The sequence below is a fragment of the Seriola dumerili genome, unplaced genomic scaffold (genome assembly GCF_002260705.1).
Source record: "Seriola dumerili isolate Sdu_G_001 unplaced genomic scaffold, Sdu_1.0 BDQW01000312.1, whole genome shotgun sequence".
Classification (NCBI taxonomy): Eukaryota; Metazoa; Chordata; class Actinopteri; order Carangiformes; family Carangidae; genus Seriola; species Seriola dumerili.
The window spans coordinates 324,014-342,037 of record NW_019174567.1 but is presented as its reverse complement, the minus strand read 5'-3'; the positions used below and the strand labels follow the sequence as shown (position 1 = coordinate 342,037).

At 41.8% G+C, this 18,024-nt stretch overlaps 1 protein-coding gene across 1 annotated transcript in view; it reads right to left on the bottom strand.

Annotated features, from left to right (window-relative positions):
• The window catches only part of aig1 (androgen induced 1), a 25,364-nt gene extending 7,627 nt beyond the window's left edge, over window positions 1–17,737 (bottom strand). The window contains exons 1-3 of the mRNA XM_022758938.1: window positions 16,269–17,737; window positions 10,308–10,463; window positions 7,252–7,353 (exon numbers count right to left, since the gene is read on the bottom strand). Of these exons, the coding sequence (XP_022614659.1) occupies window positions 7,252–7,353; window positions 10,308–10,463; window positions 16,269–16,409 (399 nt within the window). The 5' untranslated portion in view covers window positions 16,410–17,737. The remainder of the gene's footprint in view (window positions 1–7,251; window positions 7,354–10,307; window positions 10,464–16,268) is intronic.
• Between the last annotated feature and the right edge of the window lie 287 nt (window positions 17,738–18,024).

Below are 18,024 nucleotides of genomic sequence, written 5' to 3'. Positions count from 1 at the left end.
TATAATTGTCTCAGCAGAATTGAGACCTCTTACCTCATTTGCACTCTCAGGAGCACAGCTGTAGATCTGTGTGTGTGTGTGTGTGTGTGTGTGTGTGTGTGTGTCAGACTGTTCACCCTGAGTGAAGTCAGGCTGCTGAACTCTTTAGTCTCCAGCCTTGTTATGTTACAGTGAGAAAAACAGCGGCTGGGATTCTTCCATCCTTTAATTGTTCCCAGACTGAACTGATGGAAACTCGGTGGTTTGATGCCGTTGGGTGCGGGAGGTGTAAATGTGGCCCAGCGTTGGGCCAGGTTTGGGTCAGAGCTGGTTATAATCCAGGGTTTTCTCTTATTACACCTCAGATAAAGAAACTAGCTTCAGCTCGTTTGCTTATAGTTTAACATTGTCCACTACATGACATGAGTGGGAGGGTTTAATACACTAACACAGTTCAGCAACAACAGGTCACATGAGCCAATCAGAAGAGAGGAGGCTCTGAGCCTCTCTTCTGATTGGCTGACTGTTTTCTGAGTGATCCAATAAAAATATAGCAGATTTCAGGTAAAAACACTCAGAGAAACCAAATCCTGCAAGGTTTGGATGGTGGGTCCAGGTGGGCGGGGCTTGGTGACTGCTTTGTTGTGACATCACAAAGTTCCAGAAGTCCTGACGGCTGGTTTTAAGGCTCAGTTTCTGAATACAGGCTGTGTGCATTTCTCTGTGGACTGAGGCTTTGATACTTTCACAGTATTAATATAGAAGCTAGAGCTGATCTATAATCACACTACACATGGACACAGACCTTTACACTGGAGGAGCTTTAAGTTTTTTCACTAGTCTTGGTTTCTGTCCAATGTTGGATCTAAATTTCGTGTCAGAGGAAGAAAAGTGTTCAGGGAAACACTCAAGTCTTTATGCCACAGGAGGCCGAGTCGACGAGAAACAACATCAGGACAGAGCAGCTCTCTCCCCTGGGGTCTTAAATTCTAGGTTTCCCTCCCATCATTACACTGTACGTACACACACACACACACACACACACACACACACACACACACACACACACGTCCTGACGCTGCAGTTTTACCCAGAGTGCCTCAGTGGAATTCCAGTCTCTTGGTCGTGTTTAAGTTTAGTCTCTGTTGAGAGGACTCGCCGCTCGTAAATAATACTCCCTTTATTCTCACTGTCCCTCTCTCTCTCTATTTTTGTTTCTTGGTCTCTCTCTCTCTGTTGCCCCCCCCCAAACTGAGGTTTGCGGTTTCACTCCAGCAGCCAGCTTTTCTGCCTCTGTGGAAAATCCCACCCCCCCTCTTGGGCAAACAGCGGTGGTTTGATCCTGCGGTCTGGGGCTAAAAACAGGACAAACCATTTCACGCAGAGATACATAGCTGGGGGTGGGTGGGGTCACATGGCTGAGGGTGGGGTCACGGGGGTCAAACATTTTCCACTGTCGATGAAAACAACTGAAAATGATGCATCAGAGACAGATTTACTGAGAGAGGAGGTTCAGACGCAGAGGAACCAGCCCGAACGAGAATCTGAAACACTGTCGGCTGCATCAGCACTTCCTGACTAAACAGACCTCAAAGGCTGCTGATGCTGGTCTGCTGATCAGCTGATCACACCTATGGAAACAGCTGACTGAGGTAATAGAGTCCCGCTCCCTCTGAACCTTGACAGGGCTTTCATGTCATATCACAGTTGATCATAATTATGAGGCTCTGACTCATAAATAACGTTTACGTCAAACTCCATGTCATAACTCCAGCTGAGAAACTCCTATACAGAGTGCAATACAAAGTCCAGTTGATCATATCTTTCCCATCTTTACCGTTCATCTCTTATAACATGTACGCAGCATTAGGGCCGATGGCAGATATATAATGCTCACATCATGTTTTCTTTTATGTTTTTTTGCATCTGATTAAATAAAATAACTTAAGCTTCCTCCAGACATGTTTTAAACTCTGTAAAAAATCCTCTGCTATGATTCATATTTTTGTTCTGTACCTCAACTCCTCTTACTTCCTGATTGAGAAACCTGGATCAGGCCTTGAGCCCCACCCACCACCTGCTGGCTCCAGGTGGACAGGTGAAAGAGCAGAGAGCATCAAGATGGTGAGAGGAGGAAACATCAGAGAGACTCAGCCACATGTTTGAGCCTCAGTCAGACCCAGACTCAGAGGAGGAGTCTGAGACCAGAACCAGAGACTAGCAGACGGGTCAGAACAGATAGCTAGTTAGCATCTTTTATTTGTTGATGTTGTTTGTTAGCTTGTAATTGGCAGTAGCTGACATAGTGTTAACGGTTGCGCTAATGCTAACTCACTCTCTCTGTATTGACAAGGTTTCAGGTTTATTTAGCCCCGCCCCCGTCCCCACAAGTTGACTGGATTGGTTCCTTAGGTTTGTGACATATGAAACTCCTGCTGTCTAAATCTGTTTTTATGAGACTTAAAAAGTGCATTGTCTCTCTTATAATAACAAGGGGATCTGCGCTCTACTTACTATTTTAAATTTAAAAAAAAATTCACATTCAAAAAACAAAACTCAACACAGCACGCTGTCATGTGCACCCTGACTGACAGGCACACAGGGCGGTAAACAGACTGACCGTGCAGGTATAAACTTAACTGACAGTCCACCGGCCCCTGGATACAGCAGCCCACCAGGATTTGTCCAGGTACGCTCAATGGCCGGTTCAACTAGTTTTGTTGTACGCTGGCAGTATATCAACAAGTAGATTCATCTATCGAGCATGATGTTAGCTAGTTAGGTGTCACCACATGTCTCCAGTTTCAAATCAAAAGCCCTCTGCAGAGTTGTGTCATTGTGACTTTATGACATTGAATTGGCGCCAAAATCTTTCAAAACATTTGTATCTTCACTAGAATCTAAAATAAACTTTTTACAGAAGATGGTGAAGATGAATCCATTGGTGGGTGCCTCAGGGTTTGAAGCAGAACTTGTTGCTCTGTCCTGCAACGCTGCACCGATAAAGCTTTTTCAACTGAACTCTACTTGAACCCTGAAAATCAAATGAAAAGTCTCCTGTTGACATTTTTCTCAACTGTTTTCTGACTTAAGGAGCTTATCACGTCTAAGAGGGACAATCCTGCTCCACTTTCTGCAGAGTCTGCACTCGTCTTACCCTGTGCACAGGGTGCAGAGAGACAGGCCTGGCGTTATTAGTTTCTGTTTGTACAATCACAGTTCACAGATAACAACAATTACATCTGGATTTCTGTGATTTTGATGCATTTAAAAGAAAAAAATACTTATAACACTGTTGTATCTTGAAAGAAATCTTCACTTTAAGTTTTGATTAGAGCTAAACTGATGAATCGGCCAATATTAGCTCACTGCTCACTGAAAGGCGTCACTTATCTCCTCTACAATCTCATGTGTTTAAATTAATACTGATTTGAACTGACAATACATTAAGAATCATCATGAAGAACCTTTGGTGTTTGATGACTATTGGTTATTGGGAAGATCAATAATGATTTATTGATTACATATATATATATATATATATATATATATATATATGTCACTAAAAATAACACAAGTTGTCAAGTTGTCAGAAACACAGAGTGATGACAACAAAGCGGGGGCAAGAGAGGAAGGTTAAGTGAGGATGCTGATCTGCAAGAGTGAATGTGAGTGAATGTGAGTGAGTGAGTGAGTGAGTGAGCAAGTGAGCGAGTGAGTGAGTGAGTGTGTGTGTGTGTGTGTGTGTGTGTGTGTGTGTGTGAGAGAGAATGTACCCAAACCCGACAGTGATTCACCAGATGTGAACGAACAGCTGATTATCGGCCAGCAGTGCAGAGAGCAGTGTGTGTGTGTGTGTGTGTGTGTCACAGGTCAATGGCGTCAGACTCAGTGTGAGACTAACACACACACACACACACACACACACACACACACACACACACACACACACACACACACACACAGAAACACTTAGATATGCTTGTGAGGAGACGATAACTCATTTAACTGTGGAACTAAAAAACAAAAAATGGTAAAAGTTGAGTTTTTGTTTTGATCAGTGTTTTTCTCTTAGTAACCGACACTGAGCAGAAGAGGACCCCGCCCTGAATCAGTCTGTGTGATGCTGGAAGAAACTGAGAAAAGGGTTTAAATACTTTGTCAGAGGAAAAGAAAATCTGTCTGCTGTCAAAGGCTCTTTAGTTTGAAGTAGAAACACCAACCATCATATTTCAGACCTGTCAACACGACGTGTATTTACCTCTTCAGGCCTCTACAGCTATTCAAATCACACTCTCTGATCATAGCTAACCTGTGACAGAGAGTCCACAGTACAGTGTATATGGCTGTGTTTAAAGTTGGGAATCACTGGGTTATCAGATAAAGCTCAGTCATTTACAGTATGAATAAACAGAGGTGTGTGGCGTCTTTCTGTAGAAGAGGAACACCTCTCACACAGCGGCTGATATTAATGAGCTTCTAACTCAGTCGGCTGAAACCAGCTGACACTAGACTGGACGTAACTAGGACACTGAAAGTTTGGTCGAACTTTTGTTTTTGATATCTCATCTTTTTCTGATTTGTTACCACCGAACTGTTTCCACAGTTGCTTCTACTAAAAAGCTTAAAGCTCCATCCAGTCTAAAGGTCTCTGTCCATGTTTAGGTTCTATATTAATACTGTGAAAGTATCAGTCAGCCAATCAGAAGAGAGGCTCAGAGCCTCCTCTCTTCTGATTGGCTGACCGACCTGTTGTTACTAGAGCTGCAGAGAGAAGCCTGAGAGAGGAGATGTAAAACTACACTGAGATGGTTTTTATATCTTCTGTTGGATCAACACTTCAAATAAAACACAGAAGAAGAAGAAACATGGAGCTTTAGAAGTGGTATCCTGTCTGAACTTATCGGAAGTGTGATTAGCTTCATATCTGTTCATCTACATTCACAGTGAGGGAAGAAGCTGCTTAACTTCAACCTCAAACTCAATAACAAACTGCAGCGGCTGTTAGAGGAAATAAAGAATGGAAGGTAATGAGTTTTCAGGAATCACATCAAGTGCATAAGTATCAGATAATGGAGCAACAACAAGTCTGCAGTCAATCTTCACTTGTTCTCTTTCAATTACTCCACTGGCAGCACTGCTGCATCTTTTCCTCTCGTTCGCTCTGCATCGCTCGACCCCTCCCTCCTCCGATGGGAATGGCGACACGGTTGCCGTGGCAGCCAGCATAAACAAACAACAGCGATACCATGGAATACCGCAAAATATTTACAACCACTGGACACACACACACACGCGTCTCTCCCATCGCACACACAATGTTACACAAAGGCCTGCGCACGTGCACAGACCTCCTCACGTTTTCTGTCTCTAACACACACACACACACACACACACACACACACACACACACACACACACACACACACACACACACACACACACACACACACACACACACACACAAAAACGGCCGTTGGTGGTGTTCTGGTTGTTTTGGTCCTTGGCGACGGCGCCATAGCAACCACTCAGCTTATTACATCACCTCCTGGAGTAGGAGAAGAGACCAAACAGACGCACAAGCTGTCTTTGTCTCTTTCGATTTCAGAGTAGTGTTGTGGGATTAATAGTTTAAAAACATGACACACACACCTCCTCACCTCACGCCGCTCTGCGGACGGCGCTCTGGCTCAAGGAAGTTTGATGAGGAGGTTTTTTTGCATACTGCAGTCAGGGCGCTGGAAAAATGTTGAGATAATCTCAGCGGCTGATTGAAACGCACACACAGCTGACGGCGTTATCAGTCAGGTGACACGGCGCGGTGTGTGTCAGTCGCTGTCTAAACATTAGATTAAACCCGCTTCCTCTAGATGGTGAATCAAAGCCAACGACCCGCGAACAGCTCTATTCAAATCCAGAGGTTCACCAGCTCCGAGTCTGACCGCTGATAAGATAAGAGCTTTATGGAGCTTATGATCCACTGATATGAGTAATGACCCAAGCAGGACTCATTTTACATGTCCTGCCGTGTAGAACATATATCATATACAAACATTATATAATATGAGGATCCATCAACCAATTTACAGCCACTGATCTGACACCAGAGCGGACATATATGATGTAAATGCCTTGACCTGACCAACATGAACTGCATGTAGTGTATAGGAACAAACACATGTTCATTTACTACTGCACGCAAAAATTAATGAGACGCAGGAAACTGGAAGAGATGAAAGTAACGTCACATCTGGGATTTATTTAGAGATGATTGCTGAGTAGGTTCAGGTTCTGAGGTTTTGCAAAACTGGACCAGGAGCAGGACTCTTATATAATCCCCCACAGTGTGTCTGCCCCAAGCAGAAACCTCTGAGGATGAAACATGAAGAACCTGAAGCTGCAGTTCCTCTAACGACCACTAGAGTCTGGCTCCAACAGTGAGTCAGTCCCCATAGACTCCCATGTTAAAATGTCCAACTTTACAGCAGAAATAAACATGTTTACAGCCTGGTACAAAAACTGTTTTGGTCTCTAGAGCTAATTTCCTCCTTCATGACACCTGTTTATAAAACTCACCTGTTTACATTTTATTAAGGACTACAGTTATGGAGGATTGAGGGCGTGGCATGGTACCTGTCTCTTTGAGTGACAGGTGTGTGAGTCTCAGCTCCACACACGCCCCACCTCTTTGACTATTTATGCCTTAGCTGGGAGTTAGGGGGCGGAGACACTGCAAAGATGGCGATGGTGGAGCAGCTCACTCTGAGCTTCAGAAACCTGTGGGTGACGTCACAGAGGCGGCGGCCATCTTTGTTTACAGTCTGATCTGCCCTGGGGTTTCCTCCCAGTTTGTATTAATAAAAGGACTTTTAATATATTAATTGAATATGTTTTAACTGTCTTTGTATTGATTGATTGATTGATTGACTGCTGTTAGTTTATCTAGTTTATGTTATCCTTCTGGTTTCAACAGCATCATTAATGTCATTTATTACTGTATACGTCATGTTCTGTAATGTCAGTGCTCCATGTTGCTGCTCGTATCGTAGAGATTCACGGATTTTTAATCCCAGTGAGGCATGTTCCTGGTTAAATTTAAATTAATTATTATCATATCCGCTCACTCTTCACTGCTACAGTTCGGTACACAACCTGTATCAACCTGCCTGATGCGCAAATGTGAGGCAGTGACCTGTTTCTAATGATGACGGGTCAGTGAAGTGGTTTCATTAATGCAGACAACCAATCAGTAAATTGAAACAGAAAACTCACCATGCCGTGGTTGAGCCACTGAGGAATGAAGTTGTCCAGTAGTCTGGGGTAGACCAGGTCTCTGTCGTACAGGTACAGACTCCAGAACGTAAAGACCACGAACTTAAAGAGACAGAAAGAAAAAATAAAAACACAAAGTTAGAGCTCATCAGTCCTTATACAACACATGTTAACACCAAACAGCTGCACACAAACCCTGAGATGAAAGATGAGGAGACACTGTTGAACTGGTGCTGTCTCTCAGCCCCTCACAGCCTTTCTTCTAGACTGGTCAGTAAACAGCTGTTAATGCTAACGTTAGCTACGTGGCAATAGCAAAAACTTAGATATAGCGCCTTCAAATCTTGGCATGCTAATGTTTACATTAATCCGAACCCAAAGCTAAAGAACCAAAGCTTGAAAACATGTCTAATTTAATTGACGTAAACACCCTCAGGCCAAACTTCACAGGTTTTCCCTCCATATGTAGCAAAGGTTCGTCGTCTCTCTTTTTTTACATCCATCCAATAATTAGTTTTTGTAAAGAGCACATCACAAACCCACTAACATGGCTGCTGACATTTAGGGTTTTTTTTTTGAGGCCCAGAACATCCTGATGGTCGACCACCATCTGTCCCACACTTCCTGAACGCACCATAAGCGAACACATCCTTGGTCTAATGTATCTCCAGCAGCCTTTCTGGACCCGGGCCAGACCATGTTATGTAGGACGGGGGTGGAATTACCTGCCCGTCATCTGGGTTCCAGTTAGAGGCATCTGAACCCCCCCCCCATTGTACTTGAACGGCATCGTTCTCGCTTTCACACAGGCCGGTGGTGGCAGGAAACAACACACACACACACACACACACACACACACACACACACACACACTTCATTCTTGTATGCCACATATACGCACACATATTTTCCACACTGCTAGCTGCCCATATGAACATGCATGCACATATATAAGTGTAATATATGCACCTGCACACTCACTACAACACACACACAAACACATACACTGACACACACACTCTCTATCCATATCAGTCAGACTAGGTTTCCAGACATTAGCTGTGGTGATAATCATGTCTATTGTACTGTGTGTAAACTGAACTCTGTGTCCAACTCGCGGCACCACGCCAGCTGACTGGGTCTATAGGTGTGTGTGTGTGTGTGTGTGTGTGTGTGTGTGTGTGTCAGACAGAGAAGATGTGTGTTGTAGCATTGACGGTGCCAGCGATCTAACTGGCACTGATGTTGCTCGGGGCGTTTAGCTATCAACCGTGTGTGATTAGAGTGTGTGGGTGTAGAGTATGCATATTCATGACTGTGTGTGTGTGTGTGTGTGTGTGTGTTTGTGTGTGTGTGTGTGTGTGCATGTGTGTCGAAACTTAGGATATGGTTGCTGTCAGACAGGTTCCTCAGTGCAGTGCCACAGGGCAACTTGCCAACTGAAATCTTGAATACAAGTGTGTGTGTGTGTGTGTGTGTGTGTGTGTGTGTGTGAGGCTGAACCATGTGAGTAGTGTTGTGAGAACAGCCTGAGGATCAGACAGAGGTCACCGTCTGGCTGTCTGAAGCAACAGTGGACGAGTCCACACCGTTTCCTCTGTTCTGTTTATTCACAGTGAGATTTAACTGAGCTGCTGAAGGTCCACACTCACACAGTGGACACACCACACCTGTCCACACCTGTCCACACCTGGTGTTAACATCCATCTCAGGTGATCAGATCACAAGTGGACAGCTCTGAGTTCAGGTGTGAACGCACTTGACACGAATTTGAGATCCGATTCAGACGTGGTCTGGACCATGAGACCGCATTCTTTTAGCATTGTGAATGTGACCTGGGTCACACTGAAGGACCGCCCACTCTACTGATGTCCTCTGAAGGACCGCCCACTCTACTGATGTCCTCTGAAGGACCGCCCACTCTACTGACATCGCACCACGTCTCCTTGCCTCTCTCTCTCTCTCTCTCTCTCTCTCCTTGAGGAGTTCTGGAGATATCGCGTTCACAAGGACAAAATCATGAAATTTTCATCTAATCAGTTCGTCCTTGAGTTCAAGTGGACGTTTGTGCCAAATTTGTTACTGACATACCGTGTTCACAAGGCCAAAACAGTGTCCTGACCTTTGACCACCAAAATCTCTCCATCCCCAAGTATTTGAAACTGTACCTAAAGTTTTTTTGGTGGATGTTACAGAGAGAAATGATGAATTAATTAATTAATCAGGTTATTTTGTCCATAAAGAGATTTATTTTTACAGCTGCTGTGGCAGGTTTCTTGTATATTAATCAATCAATGATCTTAATTAACCATTACTTTGCTCTGGAGGGATAAATGTTGACCTACAGACATGTTGTCTAACTGTCCACACACACAACAAGAACATGTCAGTGGGTCCAAACTGACAAAGCCTCTTCAGTTACGTTGCTGTGGAATCAGTGTAAACAGCTCATGTCTGTTTATTGGTGATTATTGTCACTTCTGATTGATCTCTCTGTTGTTTTCTTCCAATAACTGATTATTTGTTTGAACTATAAATGACTGATTTTAATAAAGCAGCGTGTTTGTTTGTGGATAGCCCCTGGAGTGACCTTTTATATAACTCAGAGATGCTGCTGAATAGTTTATTGTTGTTGTTAAGTAAAGCCCTCAGACTCGGCCTCGGGCTAACTGCACCATGTGACAAATTAAAAAAAAAAAAAAAAAAGTCTGAATAAAAAGCGTCTTGTCTCACCGAGGTCTAAATGTATCGTGACTTAAACAAGGACTTTCAAACCTGACTGTGTTTTTTATGGGACTTATAAAAGAGGAAACCAACATTCAGGCCATTTGACACAAAAAATTTCCATAATTAGAGGTTTGTAGAAAACTGCTGTCACCACCCTGCAGAGGAGAGGAGAGAGCTGATTATACTGCAAACACATTACTCAAGCCTTTGATTCCTGCAAGCCAGGCTGATCCTACCCCAGGCTGTGTGTGTGTGTGTGTGTGTGTGTGTGTGTGTGTGTGTGTGTGTGTGTGTGTGTGTGTGTGTGTGTGTGCATCCATCCAGCTCACCGCTCCGACAGGGAAGGCCAGCACGGCCATCATCCAGTCCCTCAGGCCAATCAGCTTCCTCAGCTGCCGCTCCTGCTCCCTGCTGTCGCCTCCCTTCGTCAGCAGACTGGACACATCGATCAGGACGCACACGCCGAAAAACACAGCCTGGATCACCTGCATACACACACACACACACACACACACACACACACATACACACACACACACAAGCACAGAGAGAGTTCAGCTTGCTTTTTAACGTGACAAGCGCTTCACAGAGCTCGACGGAGGAAGAAAGAAAGGAAGAGCTTCGACTGTAAATTTTAGGCAGTAAGAAAAGAGGGAGAGAAGAAAAGTTCAGAGAGGACAGGATGAGCAAAACACTGCTCTGCCATCAAAGCCATCATTACATTTCATGGAGCAGCCACTTTTTCCTACGCCTGCTTCTCCTTCACTCAGTCATTTCAAACATTATCCCAAAATCATTTGAGAGGCTCAGAGCCTCCTCTCTTCTGATTGGCTCACCGACCTGTTGTTACTAGAGCTCCAGAGAGAAGCCTGAGAGAGGAGATGTAAAACTACACTGAGATGGTTTAAATATATCTTCTGGTGGATCAACACTTCAAATAAAAGTATAAAATATGGAGCTTTAATGCTGAAATCCAATAAACACAAAATCATCTTGCACCTTTAAAAGGGAGCGAGGCAGTCGCCCATCACCTAGCAACAGCGCTCTCAAACTAAATCCACTTGAATGCCAAACATATCCTGTACTTGACTTCCCATGTTAAAGCAGCACTTGTGTGTAAAGGCAGCAGATATTGTTGCTTCTGTAAACGTCACAAACACGACGTGACCTCGTCCACGTCTGAATAAAAGGGAAAGAGATTTTCATCAGCTGTACTTTTCTTTTCAAAACAGTCTCATAATGAGAAGCAGGGACGCTCCAAAAACATGAATATTTTAAAGAATCAGCAGAAAAATTAGCATCAAGTATTTCTAATTATTATTATTGTGGCTTATACAATTAAAGCTGTCGTCTGAAGAGCTGAGTGCAAATAAAACCGTGGATTAAAAGTGTGTTTGTGTGCAGATGTATAGATTAGAAGAATCAGATCTTATGGATGAAATACAGTTTTGTACTCAACTCTTAAATATTAAGCACTATTGTGAAAACTGTGCCGCCATTTCGACGTTTCACCACGAAACAGAGAGTTGTTATAATAATAAGAGTTATACTCTTATAAAACACAGTGCATATGCAGGTATACTCATAGCGCCACCTAATGGCAATAGCATCCACTTCAAACTTGGTCAGAAAATACTTCAGACCTTGATGGTACTTTATTGTGAAAGTTTTCACCATGAAACAGGAAGTTGCTATAACTATAATATACTTTGAGGCTGTCATCAAACATGTGAAATTTAAGGCAGATTGGACACACTGAAAACATCTGCATGCTACTATGACGTCATTGTCAGAGCGCCACCTGTTGAAAACAGGAAGTAAGTGAGTGACAATCATTTGATTTACATGATGTTTTCACTCTTATATTGTGAATCTCAAACGCTCGAACTGAGGAGGAGCTGCAGGCCGTTGAGTGGACCAGCTCAGTGTTTTAACCTCCGTCTCTGTGTAATGAAACACTCCCATCAATATGTTCACAATGATCGATCTGACCTTCTTTTCCAGAGGAAGATGGAGTGGATGCACACACCCATCCCCCACCCCTCCTCTCCCTCTGGGAGGATCTGGTGTCGCCCAGTGGGTGAGGGAATGGCTGGATGTTGGGAGGCATTTTAAAGCTATCAGATGCCAGTTCACATCCAGTTATATATATATATATATATATATATATATATATATATATGTGTGTGTTTGTGTGTGTGTGTGTAAATCATCTTATTGTCAGATTTAATGCTGCTACACTGTCTAACGTAGCTTGCCTGCTACTTAGCTAGTGGCTCTCTATGAGAACTCAGCTAGCGATGATGCTCTGAACGCTAACAGCATGCTCCATCTCTTCTCTTAAATATTTGTGAGATGGATCTAAAAGCAATCGAGTCAGTGCAGCACCAATATGCAGGATCTCATGTTGCGCGCACACACACACACACACACATGACTGAGAGCCAGATGCTGTAGCGGTGTGTGTTTCCTGGCTGCTGGTGTTTACAGGTCATTAAAAGCACAGTTAACCAGGAGGAGAGGTCTAATGTGGAAAATATGACACAGCTATTTCTCACGCTCTCTCTCTCTCTCACACACACACACACACACACACACACACACACACACACACACACACACACACACAGTAAGTATGCACTTCAGAGGGGATTAGTTTGCCTTAACTGAAACACATAATGATGTTTATTAGCCTTTTGGGCCAATTATCAATCAATATTTTATTAGATACATATGAGTTATTATCATTAATAGTAATAAATATCAAAGCAGAACAGTCGTAATAAGTATAACTGTTGTTATTGTTGTTGTTACTGTTGCTGTTTGTGTTTTTTTATTTGCTTTTTAAAGCCTGTAACAAAAACTTTTCCAAACTAAGGGCAAAACCAAACGCTTGTGTTTCTATCACAGGACGAACCAGCAGCTTCATGAACAGAAGTGTAACATCCCTGTAAATAAACAGCAGTGAGCAGCTACAGGTTTTATAACTCTGAACGTCTCACAGCGCTCAAAGAAAAATAACCAGAGGAGAAATAAGTCCTGAAATAAACAGAAATAAAACCATGAAAGGTGCATTGATTTGTTGTTACAGCTAGCTCTTGGCTCATGCTAAAGCTAACATGCTAACAGAACAGCCTCTTTGTGAACGTTTGTATGCATGTATTGTTTCGTATGAATGGGATCTGTTGTGCGTTTGTGTCCTCTTCCAGTTTTTGTGTAAACTCCTTGATTTAATATTTCACTTGAGAATCAGTGACACAGGCGTCAGCTGTTACAAAGCTTTTACATGTGTGTTAAAGGGCACTTTTTATTTTCGAGAACCTCAGTGTTGATGTTTATGTTTTACCTTGAATTTAAAGCTGAACAGAAACTACACACATTACATTTGATGCATTTTGGTTCTCCTGTGTAATAATGTTCATCTTTATAATCAGGTGCAGTGTAAAGCATTCATCTGTTGTGTGTGAGTATGACAGCTATTATAAATATATTAAGAGTAGCCAACTAATTACTTTATTATTTTTAGCCGTCTATAATAATGAATTCATCTTAAGTCTGTCCCTGGAGTCGTGCCTCTCTCCAACCTTTCAAATATCTGGTCGAGATCTAGTGACTGCAAAATCCATGGCATATGATTCCATCTTTATTTTATCTGTTAATTTCATAATTTTGCTCATTACACAAACCACCCTACATGCAACTCGTAGCAGCCACAAGACAGAAAGGAGTGTTCGGGTGAAATAAACCTTTAAAACTACACAGAAATGCGGCACTGCAGGAACATACTATTGGCTTTTATGGAAAAACATTATTTTAACTTTTAGTGTTTCATGCGTCATGTTTCACTTTCTGCGTTTGTTTTATTCTGTTTATAGTTTGTTTTATTCTCTTTCTCTTCATCTTTCTAACGTTGGGCTGTGACTGTGTCGGTCTGTTTGTTTTTGTCAAGTGTGTTATTGTGTGGACTGTTTTATGAGCTGCACAGCTGCTGTAAGAACATTTTATAAAGCAAGACCCACCCAGGGGTTATTGATGTTTGATTTGGACTCTTCCTTTGACATTAAAAAATCTGCAATAACACAATAAGATAATATTTTTATATAACCCAAACTGGCAGATTAGGGTGGAATTAACAGTTATGTCACTGTCATCCTTTAGTAGAACAGACTGGGTTGTGCTGAGCACGTTCTTTTCTTTTATTATTATAAATATTATAGATTATAGATGATCTCTATATGATACATTTAACTTTACTGTAGGTCTGTTGTTCCAGGTTTTCTTTAAACTACATCTTTACTGTTACTCTCTTAGATAAAGTCACAGGTAGGTTTGTATTACAGCCACCAGTTTAAATGATATAAAATAAAACATGGCGTCATAGTTTCAGCATTCACCCACAGCTGAACCAGGATTTAAAACTGCATTGATTTAAGCCGCTTTTCTCAACACTGTCATCTTTAGTTTTCACTGTGCAAAGACTTTAAAGTTCAGTCATTGGATGTTTCTTGCCAAAATGCACCTTGGGAGTCGTAGTTAACGCCTACCTGGAGGTTTTTATGTATCTTCGACTTTCTATCAAAGAACCAGATATTCTCTGACTCAGTTTTTTTTTTGTCCTGATGATTTAACCAGGAGAGTTTCATGTGGATCCAAGCTGCAGAGAGAGCTCCAACTGTGAGTCACTGAATACTGTCTATGGGAGAAATGAATGGGATTTCACTTCTGGAACCATGAGCGCCATAAATAATGATTCCCACATAGTAACACCATGAAAAATAAATTGACTGTGACTGCTGACTAGGGAAAAATGTCTAAAACTTTATAAAGTTTTCTTTATCATCATTATTATTATTGTTATTATAAACCAGAAAATAAAGCCCTGATTGGTACCTTCTGTGTATGGCAAAACATTTTTGACAGAACTATTTTATGGAAACTATATAAATGTTTTGTACGGTGGCCCTGAGAGGTCAAAGCACTGCAACTTAAGAAAACACAGCAAATAGACAAAACACAAACAAATTCAGGAAACATCAATTTAACAACACGTGCTGCAAATACTCACAACATAACGGAAGTGTTTCCAGGGGAACACTAAAAAGTGATGAACCTCGCTAGGACACACTTGCATGGATGTATTATAGCCGAATACATGTATTATAAATCATCAATGTGCATTTATTGCTCAATGCTTTTAACCTAAAAAATCACAAAGCATTCAACAACAAGTGCATCCCAGCCTGGTTCATCACTTGTTTGAGTCCCCTGGAAACACTCCCATTGTTGTCTGTGCTACTTGCAGCACCTTTGTGTATTTGGTTGTGTTGCGAGTATTTGCAGCGTGTGTGTTGTCAAATTGATGAAGACGTTTTCTGTATTTGTTTGTGTTTTGTCTGTTTGCATGTGTTTTCTCACATTGCAGCACACTGAGCTCTCAGGGCCACCATAGTTTTCTCTTTAAAAAGGCAAATCCCACAATAAAAGCTAATTAACTATAAATCTGGGGTGTAGCCATGTGAAAACCTCCCTTCAACCACAATTAAGTAAATGGAAGGACACAATTACTGATATCTATAAAATGGAGATAATAAATCACAGGATTAGGAATCTAGCAAAACTATTTGACATAAGATGGAAGACGATCCAGAAAACAAATATGATACAAAATAATATTAATAATAAAAAACAAATAAATAAATGGAGGGGGTGAAAAAAAGGGGGGGCAGAGGGAGTAGAAAGGAATAAGAACGGCTGTCTTATTCATTATTATATTATATTTCTCTGTCTCATCTTTATTTTTATTCATTTATTCATCTTCCTAAATTTTCTTGTTTAAATCAGCTTAAGTATGTTTTTGTTTTTTGCTTGTTTGTTTGTTTTGGGAGGGGATATATAAATTAAAACCTCCCTTCAGCAGGGAAACTGGGAAACCTTTAGAGTCAGCAGTGTACGCGCGGCGCGCCCCCGCGCAGGGGAAGCATTTGTGACAGAGGTGCAGTCTGAAGCACTACACCTGTTCCGGTTCAGCCGCCACACACTGAGCTCACCGGTAAACCACGTTGAAGGCTTTAAAGCGACTCCAGACACATTCAGTGTAAATCACCGCAGTTTTACCGCCTCCTTCTTCACGAGCGGTGAATCAAAGACCGGAACAAAGAGGGCGGGAAGCGGAAACGGTGAACGAGTGTTTAAATCCAACGACAACGAGAAGCGGAGTCTGCAGCGCGGCGAGCATTAAGCTAGCTCCCCGGGCGGGGGGCTGTTAAACGGGGGGGGGCGTTTGGTCTTACCAGGTCGATGAAGGTCAGAAACTTCCAGCTGCCGCCGTAGGTCTGGTGTGCCGGCATGTCCAGAGCTTTGTAGTGGCAGAGGATGGAGAAGTACGACAGCAGGATGGCGACCCGGAGAACCTGCGAGGGGATCAACGCCATGATGTTCGCTCTGTGACTGAGTTCACCTTCCCGCCTTTACCTCTCTGCACCGATATCCACCTGTCTCTCCGTCTGCCTTTAACCCCGTTTTCACCTGTGTGGACCTTCCCCCCTGTGTCTGCGTCTCCTGCCCCCCTCTGACTGTCTACTGCTTCCGTGTTATGATGATGATGATGATGATGATGCAAGGGGGAGGAGACCTGTCCTGTCTGGTTGACTACACTACTACAGGGATACAGAACAAGCACAAAGAGGGTGTGAATACAGGTTTTAATTAATGAAACATGATTTCTTTCTAATTATGTTAAATAATAAAAACGTAATTATAATAATAGTAGATTATTAAAGGCACCTTTAGCCCGTAGAACCAACAGCAGTCAAGTCAACTTTATTTATATAACAATATATCACAAATTTCAAGAGCAGCTTCTCTACTCTAACTACAGTTAGAGAATTAGGGCCACATTGAGGGAAAAAAAGAAATCTTAAATTATGAGAAAAAAGTTATAATATTATGAAGGAAAAGTTTTAATATGAGAATAAAGTCATAACTATGAAAAAAATCATATTATGAAAATAAGGTCGGAATTTTATGAGAAAACCAAAATAATTCAAGAAAAATGTGTCATCTGCATAAAAAAGCTGATTAATTGGGATTTATCCAACTTCACAGCCGACTGGACTGCAACTGGGCTGTTAAAATTTAAAGGACCATTTCTGCTGTTTTTGATTTAGGTCTTGTTTTCCTGATGGTGGCGTGTCTTCAAATGTTTGTCATGTATTTCATCACAGTTTTATGTAGCTGCAATACTAAATTATAAAAAAAATAAAAGCTCTGAGCATATGAAATATTATTTTCTAAATTGTTCTCAATAGAATGAGTGTCATTCGGTGATACAGTGGGAAAACCAGTATTCAAACTAAAAAGAAGTGAATTAAACTGAGAGAACAGAGAGGATACTGACAGACATTATAAAAAAAAGAGCCTCAGCAGGCGAGGGAAGAGGTGATACTGTTGCCATGGTAACGCTGAGTATAGCTACTCAGGCAGAAGTGTAGTGCTGTTTCTGCACTTACAGCTTTATGGACGGATGGACGGACACATGCACAGAAACACATTACACAAGTCATGTCACACTGTGTGGCCAGCCTGCACATGATTGTGTTTCTATATGTGTACACACATCGTCTCTGTGGGGATCAAACCTGTGACAAACTGTAATTAAGCTGCCACCTCTACCCGCAAGTCCAAAATACAGTGGAGTCCAAACTGGCATGTATACAAGTCTCTTTTTAAAGCAGCTATAATCAATATTCAGGCAGCTGTTTTCAGATAAACAGAAATGTTTTCCTAATAATAAAATTAAGTACCATTCAATGAAATATTAACACATGCTTAATATTGTAAAGTTAACTTTTTGTTTTGGAAGACAAAATAAAAAATTCTGTGTAAAAAAGATTAAAAGAATCTCAAACTTCAACTTGCAGTATTTGTGTTAACATTGAATCTATAAGTGTAAAGTAATGTTAAAACCTGTAGAAGCACAATCTAAATGCAATATTTAATGATTCAGATTCAGATCAATTCTCTTACATTTCTCATAAAATATAATAT